Source organism: Cebidichthys violaceus, unplaced genomic scaffold (genome assembly GCF_023349555.1).
Source record: "Cebidichthys violaceus isolate CVI_PGR_0920_01 unplaced genomic scaffold, fCebVio1.0.p SCAF_12, whole genome shotgun sequence".
In the NCBI taxonomy this organism is placed as follows: Eukaryota; Metazoa; Chordata; class Actinopteri; order Perciformes; family Stichaeidae; genus Cebidichthys; species Cebidichthys violaceus.
Window position 1 is genome coordinate 5,236,105 of NW_027176285.1, and position 26,894 is coordinate 5,262,998.

General features: G+C 44.4%; 3 protein-coding genes across 6 annotated transcripts in view; 2 read left to right on the forward strand and 1 right to left on the reverse strand.

Moving 5' to 3' along the window:
* Window positions 1-323: 323 nt before the first annotated feature.
* Window positions 324-7,294, forward strand: ccng2 (cyclin G2). The gene is made up of 8 exons (XM_068705980.1): window positions 324-445; window positions 1,630-1,789; window positions 2,071-2,208; window positions 2,505-2,755; window positions 3,263-3,341; window positions 3,440-3,538; window positions 4,392-4,591; window positions 6,174-7,294. Exons 1-8 carry the CDS (start codon window positions 333-335, stop codon window positions 6,304-6,306), a joined length of 1,173 nt encoding a protein of 390 aa, XP_068562081.1. The 5' UTR covers window positions 324-332; the 3' UTR covers window positions 6,307-7,294.
* A 366-nt stretch (window positions 7,295-7,660) lies between these two features.
* On the reverse strand, window positions 7,661-16,828 carry taf1c (TATA-box binding protein associated factor, RNA polymerase I subunit C). Its single transcript, XM_068705979.1, has 15 exons — window positions 16,373-16,828; window positions 15,274-15,385; window positions 14,941-14,990; window positions 14,153-14,242; window positions 13,756-13,817; window positions 13,416-13,669; window positions 13,134-13,265; window positions 12,922-13,039; window positions 12,779-12,850; window positions 12,551-12,686; window positions 12,052-12,180; window positions 11,040-11,238; window positions 10,748-10,885; window positions 8,809-10,223; window positions 7,661-8,681 (listed from the first exon to the last, which is right to left on the reverse strand). The coding sequence occupies exons 1-15, from the start codon at window positions 16,499-16,501 to the stop codon at window positions 8,454-8,456; spliced, it is 3,264 nt and encodes a 1,087-aa protein (XP_068562080.1). The 5' UTR covers window positions 16,502-16,828; the 3' UTR covers window positions 7,661-8,453.
* Window positions 16,829-17,451: 623 nt separating this feature from the next.
* The window catches only part of LOC137868939 (WD repeat-containing protein 7), a 108,178-nt gene continuing 98,735 nt past the window's right edge, over window positions 17,452-26,894 (forward strand). For 2 of the 4 annotated variants that reach the window (XM_068705981.1, XM_068705985.1), the window contains exons 1-9: window positions 17,452-17,605; window positions 18,763-18,936; window positions 19,096-19,202; window positions 19,703-19,781; window positions 19,968-20,142; window positions 20,998-21,074; window positions 21,356-21,475; window positions 21,680-21,825; window positions 21,912-22,014. In XM_068705981.1, the coding sequence (XP_068562082.1) occupies window positions 18,778-18,936; window positions 19,096-19,202; window positions 19,703-19,781; window positions 19,968-20,142; window positions 20,998-21,074; window positions 21,356-21,475; window positions 21,680-21,825; window positions 21,912-22,014 (966 nt within the window). In that variant the 5' untranslated portion in view covers window positions 17,452-17,605; window positions 18,763-18,777. Of the gene's footprint in view, window positions 17,606-17,789; window positions 17,883-18,762; window positions 18,937-19,095; window positions 19,203-19,702; window positions 19,782-19,967; window positions 20,143-20,997; window positions 21,075-21,355; window positions 21,476-21,679; window positions 21,826-21,911; window positions 22,015-26,894 lie in introns of those variants that run through there. The other 2 variants (XM_068705984.1, XM_068705983.1) reach the window with 2 other exon arrangements.

The window sequence follows — 26,894 nt, forward strand, 5'->3', positions numbered from 1 at the left end:
TAGCCCATTTTGGGCGGACTTTTTGAACGTACTAAACTACTGCTCGCTGATTGACTAAGGGAAACATCAATCGGAAGGAGGGGATCGGATCGTGTAACAGATAGGCTGTGTTTCGATTCCAGTAGCGTTTATCGGTGAATTAAAGATTGTCTGTCGATCTCAAGTGCAAACCACATGACATAAATAAAAGAAATCAAGTCAAAACAATCCTAAAACATTAAGTTTATGCTTTATTTATGCCGTTAAGTCCGAAAGGAACTGATTTATAGTATTGAGCAGAAGCCTTTTGATTGGTTGGTGCCGTGTGACGCCAGTAGGTGGGCGTGAGCGTTATGAACATCAACAAAAGAGAGAACAAGAGAAAGGAGAAAGAAGAGAGGAGACGAGAAGGACTGTACGGCACAGCGGAAGACAACAGATATGTGGATTTAACTTGCAATAACAGGTAGAATAAACCTCTAAAACACTTTGTTCAAATTATACTCAATACACAGACAACGCAAACTAACGTTACATTTGTCTCTCCTCCGTGACGCTAACTCGAAAGAGGAGAGAAGGAAGGAAGCAAATGGAAGGGTCGACAATGGGACCTCCGTTTATCTATATTATTAACTAACGAAAGCTAATCATTGTTGAAAATGAATAACGTCTCTTTCCTTCTTCTGCAAATGCATATATTCCCCATCGCACAATTTTGACAGAACTCGACCAGAACGTTTGAAATGGGTATATTCCTTTTGCGATATCTGAAAAAAAAATTGTAGCATTTAAAGTGAGTTTACTTTCAGCGCTTGTGGCTTAAAGACTAAAAATTAAAACTGTTTTACATTCGTTTACACAGAGAATTAGCTTCCTACAGCCTCATCTGTGTTTCTGTGTTATTGGTATCCTCTGATCCGTCCCCTGTACACAGCAGCTTTTCAACGCTATTAACTCTATATTCTCACAAACACACCACCACAAGCATCCTCTGAGCAGAAAACATTCGTTTTTTGTATTAATAATGGTGTCGAACAGTGCAGTTTGATTCAGATTTACGGTATCAGGAATGATAAAACACACAGCCCCTCCCCCCGCTCCCTTCAGAGAGGCTTTAAAGACGTTAGCTAGCAGCGGTGACCGTTAGCCTCCTCGGTTATTATCAACTAAAACGATAACAAAAATGAGGCTCTCCGGCCGAGAGAACGGTGTTTATTGTGTGTTTTAGGTTGTTAAGTAACAGACAGAACCTCGGGGAAAAGCAATTGTTGTTCTTTTCGGTCAGAGGACCGAGAAGGCGTCTACCGGAGGAAATCTGACACCGGAGCTCAGCTGAGGGCTGTGGGCGGGGCTCTGAGCTGTGACCCCCGTTAGAGCGGAGAGCACGTAGGCCAACAATACACAGCACAGTGATGCAACAACAAAGATATATCACACAGAACAAAATGTTTTGGTTTTTTACCGAACATGGATACAAAATGAAACTATAGCTGGGGCCAAAGGTCTGGTTAGTCGTGGTGGTGCAGGCCTTTCTTCTGATTCAATATTCTGGATTACAGTTGTTTTACTATTGTATTTTGGACTGATCAGAGAACTTGACACGAATACTTAGTAATATTTTGGAACCCTGGTGTTTTCCCTTTCTTGCAGTGAAGATACTGTGGTAAAAAAACAAGAGATCACTTCGTCCAGTGCCAGCCCAGACATGGATGCCTACAAGCTGATGAAGGAGCTGCGGGTGAATCATGAGCAGGAGGCTTATTATCGGCCCAAAGAGACGGGGCTGAGGCTCATCGAATCCACTAAAGAGGTGAGCACATTGATCACTAACCCACAGTAGTCCGTAAATGGGAAATCCTCTTCTGAACATTAAACACATTTGAAAGTTCAAATTAGTTATTGAAATGTTTGACCAACCTGTTTATCTATTGGTAAATCTATAAAATGTATAAAAAACTAAAAAACAAACAAGCCAGATCTGCTTTTTGGTGCGACTAATCCTCTTCAAGACTTTTCTGCCAAAACGTAGGTAAGCATCAGAGTGTGTGGCAGAAAAAGCAGGTTAATCAACAACACGTCTTTGTTTTCCAGGATGACAGTCGGATCTCGGCCAAGTGCAGAAACGCCAAAGTGGAGGACCTGTGGAGTCTGACCAGCTTCTTCGGTTACAGCACGCAGTCCTTCGTCCTGGCCGTTAACCTGCTGGACAGATTCTTGGCCATGATCAGGGTACGAGCAGCTCACACCCGATAGGACCGGGCACTTCAGCGCTCGCTTTTCTTTTTTTTAACGGGACCTAGCGACACATGTTGGCAGCTTATGCAGTTTGTAAAAGCCTGAGTACAGGATTTATAAAAAACAATATCTCATTTGTAAATAGTCTTTATTACGTCAATTACCTCCTAATTGCTTAATCTGTTGGATCTTAATAAATAAATACATAAATAGTTGGTTTAAAGTAACCAGGTCCTGCTCAATGATGTAAATCTTGTACTCAGTCTCTTACCCGCGTCTGTCCCCCTCAGGTCCAGCCCAAGCACCTGTCCTGCGTCAGCGTCAGCTGCCTCCACATGGCGGCCAAGGTGACGGAGGAGGAGTGCGACCTGGCGCCCGCCGACGAGCTCATCCGCATCGGGCAGTGCCGCTTCACCGCGTCCGACCTCTGCCGCATGGAGAAGATCGTCGGAGAGAAGCTCGGCTTCAAGTCCAACGCTGTCACCGCCTTAACCTTTCTGCACTTGTACCACCAGATTGCACTATCGCACTCCGCCGACAGGTGAGACCGCCGCTTTCACATTTAGCTTCATTTCTATGAAAACACAGTCATGTTTGCAGCCCTTGTTTGGGGGCGCATTCAGGATTTGCTTCACATCTCTGGATGTCGACCTAAAATGTTCAGATCGGCGTACAAATGCAAATATTTTTCCCATGATTTGATTGGCTGAGCTTCTCCACACCTCTGCTTGTTTGTAACAGCGATTCCAGCTGATGTAGGGCAGCAGTCAACTATCTTTGTCTGAAGTGCACTGATAAGATTCTCTGTCTGGCACCGACGCCTCACCCTTGCATAACCCTGACCTAGTGTGTTGTTTAGTATGCTGCACTGTGGTTCAAAACTCTACACAAGCTTTAATCAAGTTATTTTTTCAGTCTGTAAAGGGCTTATAAATCTTATGGTGCGATGAGTCGGAGTTAATGAAAGTTCATTCTGTTTGTTATGGAAACATCACTGACCTGAAAACACACCCTAAACTTGACTGTGTGTGTGTTTGTGTCTGAACAGGAAGGAGACTCTGAGCCTGGAGAAGCTGGAAGCTCAACTCAAAGCCTGTCTGTGCCGGATCTCCTTCTCTAAAGCAAAGGTAGGACGACAGGATCACAGCAGTCCAGCTAAGAAATGAGTTTGTTTGTTTTTTTTAAACTCTAAAACTTCCTGTCTCTTTTTTGTTTGTCCCTCCAGCCGTCCGTCCTCGCCTTGTCCCTCCTGAGGCAGGAGATCAAAGCCGTCCAGTCGGAGGACATGTTGGAGATAGCCCATCACATCCAGAGACACCTAAAGGTAAACACCACGTTATTACACAACAGCTGCAGGGAGGGAAACCTCCAGTAATGGAAAGTTTTCTTTTCCACAACAGCAGCTCGGAGCCAATTCATTTTAGAGCAAATGAGTTTAAATGTTTTCTATTTTCTTACACTGCTGGTATCAGCTCAACATTTCTCAGATCATACAAACAGGAAACCTTATTGTAACTCCACTAACACGACAACCAACTCTGTTTACCAGCAGCGCAGGCTGCAGGCGTGTTACTTGGTCGGGACGTTTCTGGCTTTATTTAAAGGGAAGTGAACACAACGTAGACTTGTGTGTAATCATACTCTACAGAGGCAGGAGTGGGGGGGGTGTATTTATTCTTGGCTTGGCTCTGGTCCACAGCATTTATTTATTTTTTATCGACGGCTGTGGTTATGTAAGCTGGTGTCTTGTGTTGTGACGGCTCGACTCAACGCGTCAAAGGCAGTGAGGCTTTTAAAGGCTTGCAGACGCGCTTTACCCGATTACCTGAAGGAAGATGTAACGTCTTCAGATTATATGCCCATATTGGGGCATATTTTACATTGTTACAGCATCCTTTAATCCTAAATTGTGTCTCGGGATTATTTTAGGTCGTGCTACGTTGATGACACAGTGATTCTGTGATCCCACTTCTAATCACTTTAAAGTTCACGTGTTGCATGACCAGCTGATCAGGTTTCAGCTGGTCAGTCGCTGTTTTAACTTGGTTTCTCTTACTGGGTTACTGTTTACAGGAATATACCGTTAAGTAACAAGATTATTTTCTATGCACCGATTTCCGTGAGTGAACAGGGCAGAGGGCCGAGCACCTAAACTGAGCTGCGTGTTTTGGTTTCAGATTACCGACGGTGAGCTGCTGCTGTGGAGCGAGCGAGTGGCTCCGTGTCTGTCGGACTACGCCTCGCCTGAATGCAGCAAGCCCAACCACAGGAAGCTGCAGTGGATCGTGTCGCGGCGGACCGCCCAGAACCTGCACAGCTACCGCACCGTCCCCGAGCTGCCCACCATCCCAGAGGGTTGCTGGGATGAGAGCGAGAGGTCAGAGTCCCACACACACCTGAACAACACACTGACACTGAGAGAGCCTCACACACACCTGAACAACACACTGACACTGAGAGAGCCTCACACACACCTGAACAACACACTGACACTGAGAGAGCCTCACACACACCTTAACAACACACTAACACTGAGAGAGCCAAGAACAACAATCAGAACAATATCTGATGTAAATAGGAGTCAGTTGGTAAGACTGAGACTCTGACACGTATTCAGCACAGCGCTTCAAATCAAACTTGAACTATCTGACGCTTGTTTCTTTGTGACGCAGGTGTCAGCCTGATATGTGACGTTAAATACCAAACAATCCTGAAGACAATAACAGAGGCGTTTCAATTTAAAAGATACCAGACGCACCTTGTGTGTCATGCACACACACACCAAATGTTTTTGTACAGCAGAGCCATGCCGATAAACACACTGTAAGAAGTCCATCCAGTAGTCTCAAGTGAAACCACTGAAGGCACTTCATGTTCCAACTGCACACATTAGTAAAAGTGCTGTGGTGGATCATGTCAACATATTATTTATGTTGAGTTTTGATTTGGATCAGCTGGAAGTGACATTTTTAACTTTTCTTTTAAGAGTAAGGACTCTCTCTGCTGAGAGTCACTGACAGATTAAATGGAGCATTCTTTACAGTGTGCTGTGTGTGTGTGTCGTAACACTCCTGGGGCAGCACACAAGTTTCTGATGTGTTGTAAGAACACGTCTCTCACATACACACACACAGCTAGTCAGGGCCTCTCATATCTCCTGGCACTGCATGATGGGATGTGTACGAGTCTCTGGTCATGTCCCACTGACAGACGTTTCCATGACGTCACCAGAGGGCCTCGCCTTTATGTAACATGGGACTTTTGGTGTGTGTGTGTGTGTGTGTGTGTGTGTGTGTGTGAAAACAAACAAGAGGAAGTGAAACGGGGAGAGTTTCCCCAGCTGACTCCTGAAGACACTGCTATGATCATTAACAGCTCAAAACAAAAAGCTGCTGACTGTCGAATGTTTCAATCTTTTTTTATGAAACTGGATTCCACGTCTGAACGTTCAGCTCTTTAAACAGACTGCCGAGTCAGTCTGTACTCCGAGTCGGAACATGAGATCAGGCGATGACAGATTGCAGCAGTCTGCTTCACTAGTTCGTCACGCATATGTAATGTTAACAAGCTCAGGGATCATTAAGTCATTAAGGGACAAAGTAATGCTTGTTTTCACGACTAGTCCACCTGTTGCTCAATCAGTTTTTATTTCGTTATTCATAGTTAAGTCCATCTTTAGTTTGTATTTTTTCTGTCTGAGAAAAACACTTTTAAATTTAATTTATTAGTTACTTTAACTTGTGGTTCTATGTCCATAACATAAATCTATAACAAGAACATACCGTGTCCTTTCATTGACTCGTCTTGAAGAACTTTGGCTCGACGGATCACTAAAATTAGATTATCAAAACATGCATGTGAAACATCAGAGAACCTCTGACTTGACCTTCTCGTGTGCGTATGAACCTCGTCACGTGACCACATTAACCAACAGTACTCCCTCCTATGTGTCTCTGCAGTGAGGACTCCTGTGAGGACGTGATGAGTTCGGGTGAGGAGTCTCTCAGCAGCTCTCTGGGCAGCGATGCTGAAGGGCCCTTCTTCCCTCTGCACCTCCGCCGCCAAAAACACCGCCAACACCTCAACGCCTGACGCCCCCCCACCGACACGCCTCCCCCTCTAACTTCTTTACCCCCGAAGTCTTTAATTTATTGTTTAATAAGCTCTGGTGCTGAGGGGGGGCAGCAGTCCGATCTCCTGGTACAGTTTTAGTTTGTAGAGATGTCACATTCCAGGACACGCTGATCGATGTCGGACGGACCTCCGCCGTGGTCCCATTTAGAAACTTCAGACCAGAAACAGTTCACGTTGTCAACAAGATAATTTGCCAAAATGTATTTATTTAATAGAAGAAAGGTGGATTTGTTTTGACTGTTATTGATGTAAGAATGCTTATAGTAAGGAGTTGTATTGATGTTCAGAAGCGGAGAGCGGCTGTGGTCAGTGATGGGGATGTAAACGTTATGAACCCTCCACATTTTCTGGATAACAGAAAGTAAACAGTGAGTGAGCACGTCTGCTCTCCTCTTCTGTAGTTCGGTTTCATTTGCACAGTTTTCTTTTCTTATCTCATGTGATGTGTTGAACCGGAGGCCTGAGTTTGAGTCCGGATGGACAAACTCTGAAGTGTCAAACTGTTCACCGAGTGTTCAGAGCTCGTGCCTTGCTCAAAAGGGAGCGAAGGTTCAGAATCGGACCTCGCCGATACCACGGGCTGTTTCGGATGAACGTTTGAGTGTGTGTGTGTGTGTGTGTGTGTTTGTAGATGTGTGTGTGCACGTATGACCCTGGTTCCAGTTTAAAGTAGATCACTTTAGGATGTAGATACTTAAAGACGTTTGGTGTTATGAAACTGAGAATGCTGTATGGAACTAAGAAATGCTGACTGTAAAAAGAAGACAAAAAGTCTAAAAAAAAATTAAAAAATGTAAACAAAATGTTAATACAAAAACATGTAAAACTGTAAATGATGTACAAAAAAAATGTTAATAGTTCTTTGTAGATATTAAGTTATTTATTCCCTTTTTGTCACCTGTACTGAAAAAGTCTAAAATCTTATAAAAAAAATCTTATTTTTTAATCTGTTGTCTGTCTTTTTATTGTCTGCTTGGATCCACACACAAACTGAAAACTGAACTAGATGATGCAGATAAGTGAACATGACAGTTTAAATCCTCCAGCAGGTATTTCTTTAGTCAGCGGGGAAAAAAATGAAAGATCTCTAAATTAAAGTAAGAACATTTTTGATATGAAAACTAAATCTATAAATGATTTAATTTACTCACTGTGTCCACAGTAAAGGGTTGACAGATGACCGGTCTGTGTCGGAGAATTTAAATATCCATCAATGCATGACACACACATGAAAACTAAGTAAAATGGCCCCAGAGTGGCCCTGATACTATTTAGTATTTTGGCAAACACAAAAATTTAACTTGCAACTTGGTGACAAATCCACAGAAAAGTTTATTGTTCATGTCGCCCTTTAAGAATACCAACTGTAGAGCTTTCCCATGGCCTGTTGTTCAGCGACACGGCGTTTGTTAGAGAAGCAGACATTTAAAAAAATAATGGATCATAAGGAAGTCACGTCTACTCATTTACTAAAGTAAAAATACAACTGAGCTCTGACAAACGAACAAACACTGTAAAAATAAGATTTCACTTTTAACAAAACACACACGCAATCAGCAATTCATTTCCATCAAATAAGAACAGTTTCCTTTTCTTCTAACCATTCTCATTGTTTAATGTCGCTACTTTAAACTTCACCTCTTCTATCTCAGACTAAAGTTACAAAAGTAACTGTCCAGAGAGCAGCAGCCTCCAGTCAGTTATCCATCTCTCTCCTTCAGTTTGAAATCAACCAACCATGTTAATTCATCTCTATCACAGAGTTAGGCATGAACCAGTGACACGTCACATGCAGTGTGAACGCCTCATTGACACACACACACACACACACACACACACACACACACACACACACACACACACACACACACACACACACACACACACACACACACACACACACAAATAAGTTTCTTTCAGTCCTACCAAATTGGTCTGCAGTCAGTCTTCTTGGGCCAGTGTGCAGACATCCTTGGGGATCACTCCACCATGCAGTCTGTTTATCTTCCATTAGATCCAGTTTACAGTTTGTGCTGTTGTGCGTACAATCCCACTGATTAACATGATTGTAGATCCACTTCACAAATCCCCCCTCCGTGTGAAGATCAAAATCCCATTCGAGACTTCTTCTTCTTGAGCTGCGATGGCCCCGGTCGACCCTGTGAACTCTGGGAGAACGGCAGAGACGGAGAGAGACCCGACCGGAGGGAGGCGGCCTGCGACAGGTCCGTGCGGAGGCTCCTCTGGGAGGAGGACGGGGTCATGGGGGGAGCTGGGTGGTCCATGGTGCTCTCCTCATCCACGAAATAACTGTCATGCTGCAAGGGCTCATCCTAGAAACAGACAGAATAATAACTCTTATCAACAACATTTCTTGTTCCTGCTCTGCGTCCACTGCACAGATTTGTCGTTGGAATTGTTAGCAGCAGACCGACATGACACTGAACACCGTCCTCTTACCTGTGGTGCAACCAGAGAGCTGAGGTAGTCCTGTGCTGGACGTTTGGGTCTCCTCTGATTGGCCGGCGTGGAGTCACGTTTTGGTGTCTGGGACGGGGCGGGGGTGCTGCTGGGAGTCTGCTGGTCACCTTGTTTGTACCGAACGCTGTGAGGTGTGGTGGTCGGCGTGGTGACTGGATTGTGAGTCGGCGTGGCGGACGGTGTGGTGGGCGGCGTGGCTCTCGGTGTCCCGCTCTCCAAAAAGCCCTCCGGCTTGGACAAATGGACTTCGATGTCTGACCACGCCCCCTGGCTCACTGCGGAGGACCAGCCCGTCGAGTCGGAGAAGTCGCTCAGCCGCGACTGGTAGTCGACGGACGAGGTGAAGCTCCCGGACAGCTCCAGGCGTCGGCCCGAGGCTCTCTTCGCGTCCTTCTCCCTCTTCCTCTTCCTCCTCAGGGCGTTCACCTTCTCCTCCTTGTTCAGCCCCAGCCGCTCCTCCCACCACGCCCGCCACGCCCCCTCGCCCTGCCAGGAGAGGGTCAGGCGGTGGCTGATCTCATCCCTCCAGGTTTCTGTGTCCACTGCGTCCGGCACCGCTTCTGCGCCTGGAGCCCGGAGGGTAGCGGACACGGCGCCGTGGACCAGCAGCGAGCGCTCGGACATGCACGCTCTCAGGTCGCGCCTCAGGCTCTGCGCTCGCTCCTCGTCTGCTGGATCTCTCGCCTCGCTGCCCGGTAGGAGCAGGTCTTCGGTTTTGACGGTGAGGTGCGGCGGGCAGCGTGGACGGGGCGTCTTCTTGCGACTCTTCTGCACCAACTTCTGGAGCCAACGTTTCCATGTGACAAGAGTGCAGTCACTGAGTTCTACTGGAGTCGGCCGCTCAGCGCGACCCGAGTTGCTGGAGCCGGCGGTTTCCTCCACGCCGCCGGGTTCCTCTGCGTCGTCTCTACCCACCTCCCCGTCTTTCTCACCCGCGTCCGACCCGCTCACTCGATCCAGCTCTGGATCATCGTTGACGACGACCTGCAGCCCCAAATGCTTCAGGCAACGACCTCGCCCTCGGGGCTCTGAATCCTCAGAGGAAGAGTCAGAGTACACGTCCGCCGCTCGCCGCTCCTTCTCCGGTGTTTCAGCCACAAATCTCGGCACAGCTGGGCCCTGGGTCGGTCCGATTACGTCCTCGTCACTCGACGTGTTCGATATGACCAGCTGAGGATCTGGCAGTCGGAGCCGTTGGGCCGTTTCCCCCCCTGAAGCTGTGGCTTCTTTCAGAGGCGGTTGCTCGTCCTCTGCTGCCGGAGGTCTAGAGGCGTCCGGCAGCTCTGGCTCGAGTGTTTGGTAGAAAATGTCCCCCGCCTCCGTCAGCTGTAGGATACAGATGCACTCCTCACCACCAGACTCTGTTCCTCCTCTCTTCTGGATACAAGTCAGACCTGACGACAAGAAAAAAAGTTCAGCCACAACATATAGGATATACAAAAAGTTGAGAATATTATTAGTGTGAGACTGATTTTGCGAGTGTTAGAAATAGCAAGGCTTTAGCAGAGAGGCATGTGTTTGGGGAAGCAGTGAGCATACGACTGGATAAATCACACTTGGACTACAAGTTTGAGTTTGTAAATGGATTTTTCGATAACCATAAACGGGACGTTTTCTTCAAGAATTCAGATTAACACGAGGTGAGTAATTGATGTACAAATGGTCATTGTTTTTGTGTGAAGTATTCCTTTAAGGATCCATCTCAAAATGTAGGTCCTCTATATTTCCCACACACGCACTCAAACAGACAAATTTAGTGGAGAAAAGATAACCCAATCTATTTTAAAACTGAGTTACAAGGCTGCAGGATCGGTGATCAAGGCTGTTTGTTTTCTTCTGGCGGCGTGACGAATCAGAGAAGGACACGTCAAGACTCAAGTAGCAAATGCGCGCGCGCACACACGTCGTCTATCCGTACCTGCAGCAGGTGAAGACAACCTGCTGGTAGCGAGCTCCAGGCGGTGAGGGATCTGGACAGGAAGGTGTTTCAGACTGTCTCTGGGTCTAAGCAGCGCCTGAGGAGGACCTCGACTGGAAGTGGCCTCCGCTCTGCCTCCTGAATTCACACACACACACACACACACACACACACACACACACACACACACACACACACACACACACACACACACGTTGAGTACGGAACCTGGTCACTCTTGAGGTTACAAAGAGACCAGGATATTTAACACTAACTTGTCTAATCGACTGACCTGAGTATTGCAGCAGAGTGATTTCCTGAGAGTTTTGGGAGCCCAGCAGCACCTTGGTGGTCCTAGCCCCGCCCACTGCTGAGCCAGAGGAGGCGGAGTCACAAACAACGTGACAAAACATGGGTGGGGACTGCATCATGTGATCCCACTTGAGCATGGGCATGCAGGGGAAACGCTCGTCCATGATGTAGGCCGAGTACTGAGAGACAGACAGAGAGAGACAGACAGAGAAACAGACAGACAGACAAACAGAGAGACATCAACCATGTTAGTAACCATGTTTACAATGTTCTCCATCTTTGTATAGCATGTTAGCGTGTTAGCATGCTAACATCTGATGATGGGAAGATAAGTGACCAACTTTGACCAGCTGGTGGCGCTAGAGGAAATGGCCAAAGGTCATTCATCCTCTGGGGACCATGATGTCAATCCATATAAAAATATAATAATAATAATTGATATTTCAGTTTGGAACCGCAGTGCAGAGCGGCGGCCGTTAGCTAAACCAGTGGGAAACAACAGACACTCACATGCATTAAAGAGGCCCACATGGCCGGACCGGCTGCGTGTGCAAAGCACAGAGAAGCCCGGATTATAAAACACGCACACAGGGAGAGCGACTTCGTTCTCTGCTCCTGTAGACATTACTCAGCTATATATTTACATACAGTACATAGTTGATGCTATAACATTGCTCTGAATTTCAAAAATTGAATTTTGAAACCTTGCTTTCATCCTGCAGAGTTAAACATGTGAGAACACTGACGTCTAGTGGTAACAAGCAGGTACTGCATCATTCTTCATGTCTTTTGGATACAGTTCCTCAAATCCAGCATAAATATTTGATATCTTTGGAGACTTTAGTATCTCTACTAGATTTCAAACTATGTTCTGTGGGTTTGAGCCAAAGAAGCTCAAAGTGGGCAGCTCATCAGTGAGGACAAAACCTAACTCCAGGTTGATCCCCCCAAAAAATATTATATAAAAACTTCAACCCCTGTTTTTGATTTACCTGAGTGGTGACGAGGTGCTGGAAGGTGTGGACGTCTCCCAGATATTTGGACAGAATGAGCCTCTCCCCACTGCGACACCCCGGGGTGTTGCTGATACGGAACAGAGTGTGACTCGAGACCGGACTCTCCTGGAGGGACACGGAAGGAAAGGGGGACGGGTCAGAACTGGGTAAAGGACAAGAGTCGTGACACGTGGGGCATGAAGGAAAAGAAAGAAAGAAAGAAAGAGAGAGGCACGAAGGAGAGAGGAAGATAAGGAGGAGATAGAGAATGAGGACGTCATCTGGAAGAGAAGGATGCTAAAAGTCCAGTTAAAAGCAGAAATGCTTTTATTTAATCCACAAAGTGCAGAATAAATGTAAAAAGTTAAAATAATAACTGTGGGCTTATAACTGTTTAACTGGTTTTCACAGTTCAACTCAAAGTGAGTCCCGTATGAGTTTACACGGTGTTCTTCGGGTAAAACATTGAGACAACCAGCGCCACCTCTTCTCTCACCCGGATATCCGTCAGCTCCATCCCCGTCCTGTCCGCGTACACCATCACCCTCGGGTGGGCGGAGAACTCGCACCATCGCCACGTCGACTTGGCGTTGAAGTACAGGTTGCCGTCTTCCTCCCGGACCTTCTGCATCCTGACGGTGAAGAGAGTCCCTTTCATTTTAGAAGTCAGACGCATCGAAACAGATATTTATCTGCACAAAGAATCGGTAAACGTCCTCCTCACCCTCTGCCGACGGTCCACAGGTGAGCCGCCCCGCTCTCGCTCGCCACCAGAACTTCACCTAGTACGTGAGGACTGACAGGACGTTACGTTAACACCTTCTCCTCAGTCGTCCCCGACCCTCGAGGCCGCCGGCCATCACTCACCTGACGCCGACGCAGGTCGCGACCTCTCTGGTGTTGACGACTTGCAGCAGGTGAGGCTTGTCCGTTTCAGCGAACCTCCAGACTCCACACAGGCGATCAGACCGCACCGCAACGCAGCCTGCAAAACAAAAAACAAAGGCACACGTTCAAACGTCTGCGCGGCCTGCACGCCGCGGTGCCGACGACGTTCCTTTGCTCTCTGTCGTTCTTACAGTCGTTGAACAGGGAGACGCAGCTGATCTGTCTGACGGGGCCTTTCAGCTGGAAACTGAACGGGTCACTGCTGCTGGCGTCCACACACGACGTACTCCCCCTGCGGTGCTGCAGCTCCACTCTGCAGAAGTCTGAGGTACTCGCGTTAAGAACTGGAGGCGGCAGAAAAACGCGAAGCAGGAAGAACGCCGCTTCGCTTCACGCCGACCTCGCTGATCACAAAAGAGACTTCAGTCTTTGTCCTAAACTTAAAAAGGTGTTTGATCTGATCTGCAGGATACTGAGGCAGTCCAGGCCCTGGTTTCCGGGGTAGAGGAGGCAGCCGTGCTGAGGGTCGTCACCGCCGCTCCGTGAGAAGGGGACGAAGGCCAGGGCCCCCCCCGTGGCCCCCTCGGAGAACAGCGCGCGGTCTCTCTGCTCCGTCAGCTCCTCGTGCAGCAGAGAGCCCAGCAGCTCGGGGGGCACGGCGGGCACCACGTCCCACAGCAGGCCGCCGTACACGTCCAGGGATTTGGAAGAGTAGGACAGTGGGCACCTGCACAAGACAACGCGGCGAAATAAGAAAAAAAAAACGCCGACCAAACAAGTGGGGACATTAGCCGATCAGTCAGGTCCGCTCACATTTTTAACTTCATCATGTCGAGGTCGCTTCTCACGCTGTAGACCGACTCTCTGCCGTATCTCTGCAGGAAGGAAGAAAAAACATCACATTCTGACGACAACAAGCTCCTAACAATATGAAGTGACACTGATGATGGAAATATTTTACATGCGTTTAGTTAATTAACTTGGATTTAAATGATTTTAAGTTAATGTGAGATGACTGATTATGGAAATGATTTTAAATCTGAATCTATGCTTTTTATATTTATACACATCCCAGAGACAGAGCGGGCAAAACAGAACTACTGGAACTCAAAGTGTCTCAATGCTATTATCATCTCTTCATGTTTCAGTCTATAAAATCAGAGCGCTATCAGAATAAATAAAAAGCATAAACCATTCTTGTGAGTCTCACCTTTCTCTGTGCTTGTTCGAAGTCCTTGCTCAGAATTTCTCCCATGCACCCGAAGGCGTCCTTGCAGTGGTCCAAGAAGAAGTTCTGCATCTGAATACAAAACCTGTTTATAAACCTCAAAACATGAAACAAAAAAAAGGCAAAAATAATAACGAAAAAGATCCTATTCTGCCAAATATGAATCTGATCCCTTTGGATGACTGTTCATTAAATGTATTAGGTTATGGGCCACATCGTGCATGAAAATAACACTTTTTATGTTATAATCCCAGAGATTGCCATTTTAATAAACATCTCTTGAGTTATTTTCTATCGCTGAATGAGGTGACCTATTATGAACTGGGTATCTGTGGACTGATGTTTTGAAGCCTCGAGTTCGACATTTTGGCCGTCGCCATCTTGTTTTTTGCAACCAGTGTACAAAACTGACCATATTTGGACTGAAGAGGAGTGATATACAGCTCAGGCAGCGACCTGTCAATCACAGTAAGCCTGCCCTAAAGCATACTCTGCTTTATGGTCTGTTTGACTCTAAATGGACCATAATGTACTAAATGAACATCATGCTGTATTGAAGAAGACTTGAAACTAGAGATTGAGACCATAAACTCATGTTTACAATGTTTACTGAGGTAATAAATCAAGAGAGAAGTAGAGTCATTTTCTTATAGACTTCTATACAACCAGAGGAGTCGCCCCCTGATGGACACTAGAGAGGACGTAAGTTTAACGCACTTCCTCATCGGCTTCACTTTCCGAACCGGATTGTGTTGAACTGTTGTACTCACATGTTTTGTGAAGTCCAGCGGATTTGGAGGCGTCGAAGGCCAAAGAAAACCTGGAGAAAATGTTTACAAATACACACATACAGATTACTGAAGACATGTAGAAAATTGCAAAAGAATGTTGTGCTATCTCATCAATTCATTTGACCCTCCAAATTGTCAGCAGTTGTACTCCAGTTTATCATCTTTACTCAAAATGACTGAGTACAACACACATCAGATATTAAGTGTAGCATCAGACCTCCTTCAGCGCTCCAGATCTGAACTGGAGGGGCCACTGTCTTGAGACCTGAATGGCCCCCAGTGAGGTAAAAACAAAGGACGTTAGGGACTCACAGTTTTTAGGAGACATGAGGGGAACTGGTACCGGCTCGGTGTGACGCCACGTCTCCCCTCTGGCCTGATGTCTGGATGTAAAGGTCCAGCTGGAGAGGGGACCCGAGCCGCCCTGAAACCACAAGCGCAACCAGACGATAAGAGAGTCTGACGGTGCAAGGTGACAACACCTTCAAAGTTCTGATCCAGTCCAAAATCCCAGCAGATTTCATTCAAAAGAGAGAAACGTCACCACAGTGTAAAATCTGAGGAGTAGATGTGTTGGTGTTTATAGCTAAATCTACATTTCTATAATAACCAGCGATATTTCCTGTTGATCTGTGATCACTGACACTGACTAGTGGTTTACAGACCATGAAACTGACCAGACATCTAACACAATGAACTGTCTTAAAACTGTCTTTCAAATCTAGACTGTTGTTTCTAGTTTGTGTGAATTGCTGCAGAATGGACTGCATTTGGGTTCTAAATGAGCACTTCTCCACAGACCACACCCACAAATTGTCAATCAACAGTTTTAACTCAATATTGAACTTTGATTCCCTCTGTGTGTGTGTGTGTGTTCTTCATCACGGTTAACTTCATGTATTTCTTTTCCTAGCACACATTGGCTTCCACACGTTTTAACTGTGTGCTTGGTTTTAGGACATTTTATTTCCGCTATTTGAGCAGTTTTTTCTTTTAAATTTGTATTTTTTTTGGCAGCTGGTGTCTGGACGTAAAAATACTATTCCTCACTTGAAGCAAAACTATATGGTCTTGATGACCGCCCATTGATAAAGAACGTGGGGATAGCCGAAGAAAAATACTTTTCGCTAAATATTTATATAATATATCAGTTTTATGTTTTTGAAACAAAGTTACAGCATCCGTTTCCCTAATGAACTACTGGTCTGTTATTGAGGTTCTTCTCCGGATGAAAATAGCAATAGTTCATTCTTTCATACAATGCAGTTCATAATGACATATTAAGTTTTCTACTCATCACAAATTAGTATCAGAACGTCAACGTGTACTAATAGACAGTTTACATGTAAGTATAGTGGCTTCTGTAGATCCGTCGTTACACTTCAGCGCCACGAGCTGACAGCTGACCCACCTGAGGGAGGACTCCGTCATAGCAGCCCCAGTTTCCAGCGCCGTGTTTCAGGACCAAGTCCGGCGGTCCGCAGTTGTAAAACGAGGGAAACAGCTGTTGTGGAAACTGGTAATCCATTGCATTTGTCATTCTGGACTTAAAATAACTGTCCGGTTTTCAAACCACGTATGCGTCGTTGTTCATTCACTCTCTCTCTCTCTCTCTCTCTCTCTCTGTGTCTGGGAACAAGTCTGAACAGGCTGTTCTCCCGGCTCAGCTAACGCTAGCACCTCTGTTAGCTAGCACGAATACAGATGGTTCTCCTCTTCCAATCATCATGACACGCGTTCAGCGCCGTAGACGACCAGCAGTACACGTCGAAGCAAGCAGGGTAGTCCGAAAAGACACGAAACGGTGGTAGAATGATCCAAACTCCTTAGTGTATCGCCGAACACGTGCACACTCGCGGCAAGAAAACGACAGTCAAACTCGGCATGGCGGAAGCTGGGAAAAATAACAATAATACTTCCGGTCGGTTTTAATTTGTTTTTATTGTTTTACAAAAGAAAAGGGGATGAAAGAGTAGAGCCTATTTTGGCAAACAACAAAGTGACAAGGTAACATGTAGGATGAATTGACTTCGTTGAAAACGTTCTTACTACGTTTATTTTGAAGCCAGAAAATGTATCAAGCAAGACTTTGAAACTTTCAAAATAAAACCAAAACTTTGGAATTTGGAAGGAATTAATTAATTGCTGAATTAAATTCCAAGAACTCCAAGTTCAACAATGAACTTTCTTCCTCAAAAGTTTAGTAGTTAAATAACGGTTGAATACAAACATAGCTTCAAAAATGAAGGACTGTAAGGATGATGATTTTTTTGAACCATTAGCATTACGAATATCTATATTATTGTATTTATTATTTTGTTTATTCACATGCTCAATTATTACTGATTGTTTTGCCTGTCCAATAACTAGAGCAGCCGTCTATACTTGTACAAATAGAGAAGAATTTATCTTATGCTCATGCTCGGAAAACGAACACTGCAGGGTTTTATTTTGAAAGCATGAGACCGGATGCGGCTCTCAATTGTCAGGTGATTAGCTGACCGAACAGATCTGTCTATCGGTGGGACAAACGACTAAAAACTGAACGAAAAGAAGGATACTTTCCGTTTTTATTTGCAACGGGGGGAAACGTTCGTCGACAAGCTTTCCATTAGAAGGACATGTCCCAGTAGGACTTTTTGTGGTACGTATATACCGTTTTCAACGTTGTGTTTTGGTTCCGTTAGCCGTGTCGCTAACCCGGAAGTAGCGACATTGCAGGTACAGTTTAGCTTCAGCACCACATATATCATTGCACACTTAATGTCTAATAGTCAGGGACAGTTTTTTGTTGAAATATCTGCAGACTTCTCTGCTGTCGACTTTCTCCCAGGTGTCAGAGACTGTTCTGGACCTGTCTGAATTAAACGCGTCCCATTTCAACGTTACCCTCTAGACGCTGCTGCACAGCCTGCACACCTGTATGTAACGCCAAGGTTAATTATTCAAATGCAGTGCGAAAACACAGACTATTGACGTTTGGATGTAGATGCGTGTACTTATGCGTGCTGTCGATTTCTGTCAAAAGGTCACTGCTGTTATCGTGTTCGTGACAGAACAGTGACTCGTGACTCATTGACGATGTATTCGTGTCGGACTGGAGCTCTGACATGATCAGAGTTAATGCGTTAATGCACCGATTTGACAAATCCTAATGGTTGTGTTAACGGGGAGTGTTGTTAATGTCAGCCTGTTACTATAGTGTCCTTTGTTATGATAATGGTCTACACGTTAGCATATTAGCATGCTGACATGCTATGTGTTTAGCATATTTAACCATGTCTATATTCAAGTGGGGGTCAAGTGTTTCTGTAAATTGTATACAAATAATGCGAAGAAATACACATTATGTGTGTGTGTGTGTGTGTGTGTGTGTGTGTGTGTGTGTGTGTGTGTGTGTGTGTGTGTATACGGTACATGTATACATGTCCACATACAGTATATGCAAGCGTGCAGGATTTATATTTGACAATGTTGATACATATATGTTAAAACTGTGTATTGTAAACTGTAAATATATCATTTATAATGTGTAGGTCCAGTGGATGGTTTATGTTATTATTAATATACAATATATATACATATTTACAGTATATGCATGTATATATATATATATATTTTTTTTACAATGGCATGTTTACTGTCAGTCCTCAGATCAGTGCCTCATCATTTTCATCTCTCTCTCTCTCTCTCTCTCTCTCTCTCTCTCTTTCTCTCTCTCTCTCTCTCTCTCTCTCTCTCTCTCTCATATATATATTTTGTCCCTCTGTATCTCTCTCTTTTTAACTGCCCTCCCTCCAGACACATATCAGCATCATGTCGGGGAACAACTTGGTTCTACCCATAGTGCTCTGGGGCCGCACGGCGCCCACCCACTGCATCAGCAGTCTGCTGGTGATGGACGACTTCAACACCATCATCACCGGCTGCCACGACGGACAGATCTGCCTCTGGGACATGACACCTGAGCTGGAGGTACTGATGAGGGTGGTGATGATGATGATGATGATGATGATGATGATGATGATGATGATGATGACAGTGGTTGTGTGTGTGCGCGTTTCTCTCTGTCACCTACCTACTTATTTAATCTGCTTTTCATCGTCTTTGTTTAACCTCTTGTTTTCTGCTCAGATTTGTCCCAGGGCCATGTTGTTTGGCCATACAGCCTCCATTACCTGTCTGTCTAAAGCCAGCGCGTGCAGCGACAAACAGTACATTGTCAGCGCATCAGAGAGCGGGTGAGTGCTCAGCTTGTGTAAAAGAGACTATATTCAATAGGTGGTGATTTCTTGCTGGCATAACAGAAAAGATTGTAATTTAATTTGAGTGGCAAAGTAGGCTTATTTCTGAACAAAACATGCAATCAACATTTAAGGCAGAATACGCTCAGTACTTGGAGCTGTAACCAGCTTGTGTTTTCTGTGTTTAGTAGTTTGACTAAGATACTTGAGGGATTATCTAAATTGTAATCAGCTCATCAGTTAATTAGTGGTTGCGGCACTAACCCTAAAAATATAGAGGGATAGAGTATTTTAACGAGGAGTCTTTGTCAAGCACTTCAGCCAACATTTATTGTTTTTAAATGTGCTCTATGCATAAAGTGACTTGCACAGAATGTACACAAAACTTTACTCTCAATCAAACGGAGGAGATGATACACATGTTCCAGATATTAACCTCAGTGTGTAAGTTTAGCTGCAGGCCATTTACTCATTCATGTCTAACTTCATGTTTCCAGAGAGATGTGTTTGTGGGATGTGAACGACGGACGCTGTATTGAGTTCACCAAGCTGGCCTGTGCTCACACCGGCATACAGGTAAGACGTACTCTCACACGCCCTGAACTCATAAATACATACTGGTATTCACATGCTGGCTTTTGATCAGACTATGGTCATTTGAGTCTCCTCCTCCTCCTGTTGTCATCTCTCCTCACCTTTTTGGGTTTTCTCCCTTCTCTTTCTCTCCTCCATGTTTCTGCTTGCTGTTCTGCGGTTCTCCAGTTCTATCAGTTCACCATCGGCACTGAGAGGGAGGGGCGCCTGCTTTGCAACGGCCACTACCCAGAAATCCTTGTGGTGGACGCCACCAGCCTGGAAGTGCTATACTCGCTGGTGTCCAAGATCTCTCCGGACTGGATCAGCTCCATGAGCATCATCCGATCCCACCGAACACAAGGTGAGACCCGCAGGTGGAGCTGGATGGGATTCTCTTCTTACAGGGGATTTCGGGTGATTTGGGTGTCACATGTGCTGGTCAGCGATTCTCATCCAGCATGGTTTACAATAATCATTAAAGGGAAAATTTGCCACGCTTTGTGGATGTTCGCTCAGTGTTGATGGTAAACATAGTCAGTCTTCAGTGTGTTGTATTGGCCTTTCTTGTTTCTCAGTTTGTACATCCTCGATTCAGCATCCTCAGTACAGCATGGCTAAGTTACAGCTAGCATGCTTAGCTTGGCTAAGGTTACAGTTGGCTAGTTTGGCAAGTTAGTCAACTAACATCTCCTCTCAGATAGTATTCTGCTAGTGATAAAGTTAGAGAGCAAGCAAGCTAAAGTTAGCCAGCTAGCTGTAACTTAGCTGGACTGCATGGACCTGGTGTTGGTTGCTTCGTAGCGTTAGTTATTAAAATAAAGGCGAGCTAGCCAATTTACCAGCCAGAGAGTCCAGATGAATTAGCTGACTTTATCCACTCGAGACAGTATTTAGTAGTTAGCAACACGCTGTTGGTGCCGCTAGGGGAGCTGAAGAGAGGCATGGCACTTTGGAGCGCACGTAGACATCGAGGCAAAACCTTTCACACAGGCTTTATAGGTTTTATAGGTCGCCCAGAAAGTCGGGGAAGGTCTTAATTTGAAGTTTCATTCAAATCCGTTCCCACATTGGCAATACACAGTGATGAATACATGTAAATTGTTACATATAGTACCTCTTAATATGCTGAATGATCACATTACGCTAACGTGTGTATGATGCAACATGAGGCGCTAACTTTGCCATGGCGTTACTCTGTGTCTCTGTCTCTATGTAGAGGACACCGTGGTGGCAGTGTCAGTGACGGGCATTCTGAAGGTCTGGATCATCACAGCTGAGGTCAGCAGAATGCAGGTACACCGCCATACAGATGTTTGTTCATTAAAGAAATACAGACCCGTGTGCACTGCCGGAAAGTTGGAAGAGTATTATGGAAGATTTCCATATTATTATTATTATTATTATTATTATTATTATTATTATTATTATTATTATATATGAAAATGATGATCAAAATACATAGCTGATATGTCATTATTTCTTTTCAAATACCAAATATTGAATGGTGTATCAGCTCAAGCTTAAAAGTTGTTGTTGTTGTTGTTGTTGTTGTTGTTGTTGTTGTGTGTGTTCAGGACATGGACCCTGTGTTTGAAGAAGAGTCCAAACCCATCTACTGTCAGGGGTGTCAGAGTATCTCCTTCTGTACCTTCACTCAGAGCAGCCTGCTGGTAGTCTGCTCCAAGTACTGGAGGGTAAGAACCTGCAGTACCACTAAGGAATACTACGCACCAAGTACTGGACTACATTACTGCACAAACCTGGAATTTTGCCCTGAGTCCGACCCGTCCCGAAGCTGTACTACATCACTAAAAAGTGTGTGTGTGTGTGTGTGTGTGTGTGTGTGTGTGTGTGTGTGTGTGTCTGTGTGTGTCTGTGTCTGTGTCTGTGTCTGTCAGGTGTTCGATGCAGGCGACTACTCTTTGCTCTGCTCGGTGTCCAGTGACAACGACCAGGCCTGGACCGGAGGAGAGTTCATCGCCACGGACAAAGTCATCATCTGGACCGAAGACGGCTGCAGTTACATCTACAAGCTGCCCGCCAGGTACATTCTGAATTCTGGTCTGAACACCACAGAAGAAAAGCACAAATGCTGTAAACTGAGACTTATTATGCGTCTGTATTCCTCAGCTGCCTGCCTGCTAGTGAACATTTCCGCAGTGATGTCGGGAAAACAAAAGAAGGCGCGATCCCTCCGCTGGTCTACAGCATTGCAGACCGCTCGGACAAACAGGTCAGTCCTCCTTCATTCGCTCTGGAAGCTAATCTTTTGTCATTATTGGATATTTATTATCATTTAAAACAGATTTTTGACTTAGAAACCATGGAGCAGCTCAGAAAAGTTGGACTCTTTCACTTCTGTTGCACACTAGAAACAAATTATGACGTTGCCTAGTTGTAGTTGTTATAGATTTAGATATTTCTTGTTATTGATGTTTTGGAGTTTTAGCTACATACCTTGGACTTCAGTCTGTTTAAACCCAATTGTCCCTCCTTTAATAGACGTAGATGTTTGAGGTAGCTGATTCCAGAGTTGCATATAATAATGTTTGACATGAGATCTACTTCATATTGAGCTGCTTTCACATCTGGCCTCTCTTTTGTGTTTTTCCAAAACCAGTCGCCAGAAAAAAAAATGTTTGCATTGTATGTTTTTGCAAACCACTGCGTTGAAACGCAGATTTATTAAACCACGTACCTTTCAGTAACGGTCGCTCTGACCGAATGCAAAAACATATCGGTGATTTTTGCAGAAACGCATAATGCCAAACATCTTTTCTTGGCGACTGGACAGGCTAACCGGACTAGCTTGGTTAAGCAAACTGTCACATTGCTAGAACCTTTTGTGTGCAGCTGGCATTTTGGACCTTAGAAGAGAAAAAAAGTAGACTGTAATTATGCCAGTTAGACTGTAATCGTTTGGTTCATAGAACAAAACTGCAAACAATAGTGAACTAAACCTCCTGTGCTGATCAGGGCCCTGTTGTTCAAACGTGGCTTAAATAATCCAGTTAACATAAGGCTAACTTACATGTGGGACTTGTACAATGGCTCCATCTGTTTCAGGGAGCTGTGTGTAGTTCTGGGTGTGTTGTGTTGGCAGTCTAACTGTGTTTTCTCTGTATTGATGGTGTTTGATTTAGGATCGTTAAATTACATTACATTACAGTCATTTAGCAGACGCTTTTATCCAAAGCGACTTACAATAAGTGCATTCAACATTGGTAATCAAAAGAACTACTAGTCACCAGAAGTCATCAGTACATTTCCTTTTCCAAACAAGCATCTAAGAGCATGAAGCAGAGCATAACTCGGAGCCAAAGTACAGTGCAGAAACAAGAAAAACAGTTAGTGCTATAAGTAATACGAATACAATAAGTGCAACAAGCTAGTATGAATACAATAAGTGCTAAGTGGAAGGCTCAGGGTAGCACTTCCTGAAGAGGATCATCGGGGATCACGTCAGGCCCGTGGGTTAAACCTAGTCTTTCTTTAGAGACGAGTGAAGGTGTGCTTCTGTAGTTTCCAGCCTCTCAGAGGAACTTCAGAAGTAGAAGCGTTTTCATTCACTAACTGTTTCCAAAGAGACTCGACTATGACGCGTCTCTGGGAAGTTACATTGAACTGATTTGACCACGCGAGCCGTTCTAGAACGGGTCTTTGTTTGATCGAGTTGGCTATTTTTTGAGACTCAGCCATTATTTGAACACCAGCTTTTTATTTGAGCTTTCAACAATGAAATCTACAAAAATTTAACATTTTACCATCAGATGGTGAGTGGCCAGGCTTAACCCATGTGCGTGAGCCTGACCCTTGGTGTTCTGCGTAGTTATGATTTCATTTTGGACCTTCAGAATGTCACGTGTATTTATAATTTATTGTCTTGTAGGTATTTAAATGTTGTCTGTGCCTTTTTTTGTTGTTGTTGTTGTTGTTGTTTTTGTCTGTCCTTTTTTTATTTGTTTTATTTTTTGTCTTCTGATGCTGCCTCGCTCCCTCCCTCCTTTGACCTCCTCACTCCTCTTAGAAGGAAGGAGAAGGAGGTGAGGAGGAGGAAGTGGTTGTGGAGGTGCTGTGCCTCCCTGCCAGCGGGTGCGACTTGGAGCTCTACACCCCAGAGCTGCTATACCACCACCGGCCTCTAGAGGCACCAGTAAGCCACTCTGAATACCAAAGGCAGGAAGAACAAGGTTCACCTTCTCGGCTGAGCTGCAAAAGCTAAAATGGAGAAAATCATGGCGCGAACCATTTTAGCAGCTTTTAGTTCAAATATCGTCTTTTCAAATCAAAGAGTGGTTATCTCCAAAATCAAGCAATTTTGCATGTCTCCAACAAAACCAAGCCAAATGTTTACATGTGGGTATGCAAAATGGAAGTGAAGCGTTCTACTATTTATAAAGGACCATACCAATGATTGATCATGCTTCAGCCCATCGACAACAAATTGTTCACTCTTTATATTACTGCTGAACACACTGTTGAAGATGACATGAACTGATTTGTGAAACGAAACCCAGAAATCCGAGCATACTTGAATACTTGAATTTTTACAGTATAACAACATTTAGAAAACATTATGGCTCTAATACTCATTTTCATTAGCTATTTTATTTATTTTTTATGATTAATTGACTATTTGTTCAGTTTCTAAAATGTCAGACAGTTGAGTACCTTCCTAAATCTCAAAGTCTAAAACTAAAATATATTCAGGTATAGATAGATAGATAGATAGAGAGCAGCAACACATCCTCCCATTGGAGAAGCTGGATCCAGAGAAAGTTAAAGATCTGTATAAAAAATCAAAACATAGGTGTGGTCCTTTTTAAAAACAGGTGGTGTCGGGTGTAACGGTTAAGATCGGTGTGGGGTTCAAAATGTCCTTTTGAGATGAAAAGGCTGACTGATTTGAAAAAAAATTTAGTTTTCAAGAAAAGTTTCTTGTGTTTGCAGTTCAGCCAGAAAGTAGTGAGCTGAGATGAGAGGAGCAAACTGTGAGAACAGCAGTGACAACACAGACATCCACTCAGTGGCTCACATTCAGCCTGCACACTGGTAACAAACAGGGGGGTCAAGGCAGTCCCATTTTAGAAACATGGATGGTTGAATACTGAACGAGTGGTGGGCCTAATGTTTAGTTCACCTGTGTGAGATCTCAAAGGACTCTGTATCACGCCTCACCTAACATAACCGGATTGAGAATTTGTCTATAATGTTAATATCACAGATTGATTAACTAATTACTGTAGGGCTTATGATAGAACATGTGTCAAATCCTTGTTATTGCTGTGAATTCCTGCTCTGGAAAAATATTAGAGAGAGAAATAAGTCCTCAGAAGCACAACAAATGTCAGTTGAAAGAGTTACTGGAGTTTATCTTTGAATCAGAAGTATGTAGACAAATGGGATTCTATTGATCATGGTGCTAAAAGTAATCTTAAAGATTAATCCCTGATATAAAGAGAGCATATTGCTTCTATATGACCCGACGGAGCGTGAATAACAGCGGGCCAAGAACGGACCCTAGAGGGCCACCATAATGAAATAAAATGGTGGCCCTTTTGTCTGCAAAAAACAAAAGTGAAAGTAGATCCTTTATCGAAGAGAAGTAGTTCCAGATGTTTGAGAATGTACACGGTGGCCTTGGGTTTTCGAAGTGCTGGAATAGAAGTGTGAGCCGCTGAGTGGATGACGCTGAAGGTGAGCTCTGGTTTGGTTGCTCCTCTCTTGGGTTTCCTTCCTGCCTGACTAAGAGACTGAACTCATTCTGGTTCACCTGATTTCATGCTCTCTTCCCACTAAAAAAACCCAAACTCCTCCTCCAAAAGCACCATCACCCTCCTCATCTGTCTTCATACTGATGAAGATGCATGCAAAGTCCCCAAGCTGCTTTTTAACAAAAACAACGAGGACTCGCCGAGTCCCCCGAGTTCACGACGAGCCCAGCACCAAAAGGAAGAGATAGGAAGACGTTTTAGATGACATGTAGCGTCACGTTTTGTGTGTGAGCTTCAAACACAAAGCAGAAATGCTGGTGATGCATACCAGACACAAAATAATACAGTATCAGGTACAGATAGGACGCGAGGAAATGATGGCGTTTCTGTGTGTGGTCGTCAGACCTGCCAGCAAAAGTGTTTTTGTGTTTGTTTCTTCTGTCTGTAAATATTAGGTGGGTGTCTGAACTACTGTATCTATATTTAACCAACACTTTATTTTTCTTTGAGATGTGACGTTCCCAGTCACAAAAATGTTCTTCTGGATGAACAACGGTCTAGAATAATTTATATTAACTCCCAGAAACCTCTCAAATGGTAAAGTTTATTAAAGAGGCCTGCTTCTCTTTGCAATTGAGGTGAATAGAGCGAGCCTTTGTGCTAATTTCACCCAGTTGATAAATATATTTGATCATGTTTTAGTAATAGTCATTTGTACAACGACAGAGACATTTCATACTCACCTGTCTGCTTCTCTGAATCTGTTTTCTTTAACAAAAGTTTTCAATTGCTTCTACGATTGCTTCTAAGGTACTGTCTGTGAAGCTTTCTTTCTTCCTCTGAAAGACTTCTTGTGCAGATGTTTGGCATTAAAAACCCTCCAGAGGCTCAAAAGACATAGTCTGTATCTGTACTGGTAGGCTTTTAATTTGAAACCTCCACTGGAAGTGTTGACCTCCATTGACAGCGTCTTAACGATGACAAATGAAAGTAGAAGTAGAAGCAATCGTAGGTAGTAAGTAGTGAATGACAACTGAAATGCTCCGGCAATATTCACTATCCTTAACAACGATGTTGGAATTCATCCTTTTAGTTAATAACCATGTGCAGCACAGAGCCAGTTAAAACAAACACAAAAAATGGCTTGATATTCTCTCTCTGTGTTTCACTCTTGAGTGCTGTCTGCTCACCGATGTTGGATTTATCTGTTCACATCTTATATCTGGAGGTGTGGTTTATTTTGTGTGTGTGTGTGTGTGTGTGTGTGTGTGTGAGTTACTGTGTGCTTTTTAAAAAACATTTGGTGGCACTTTGCATACTTTGTGATTGTCTTCAGCGAACTAACGGATCGTGGTACACACCTGACACCTCAGCCATTCCCTGCTGCTCTACCTCCTTT

Coding starts and splice junctions, on each gene's coding strand:
- taf1c (XM_068705979.1), bottom strand. CDS start 16,501: ATGACAAATGCAATGGATTACCAGTTTCCACAACAGCTGTTTCCCTCG. Junction 15,386..16,372: donor ATGACGGAGTCCTCCCTCAG/GTGGGTCAGCTG, acceptor TTGTGGTTTCAG/GGCGGCTCGGGTCCCCTCTC. Junction 12,181..12,550: donor TGGAGCTGACGGATATCCGG/GTGAGAGAAGAG, acceptor GTGTCCCTCCAG/GAGAGTCCGGTCTCGAGTCA.
- ccng2 (XM_068705980.1), top strand. CDS start 333: ATGAACATCAACAAAAGAGAGAACAAGAGAAAGGAGAAAGAAGAGAGG. Junction 2,756..3,262: donor CTATCGCACTCCGCCGACAG/GTGAGACCGCCG, acceptor GTGTCTGAACAG/GAAGGAGACTCTGAGCCTGG. Junction 4,592..6,173: donor TGCTGGGATGAGAGCGAGAG/GTCAGAGTCCCA, acceptor GTGTCTCTGCAG/TGAGGACTCCTGTGAGGACG.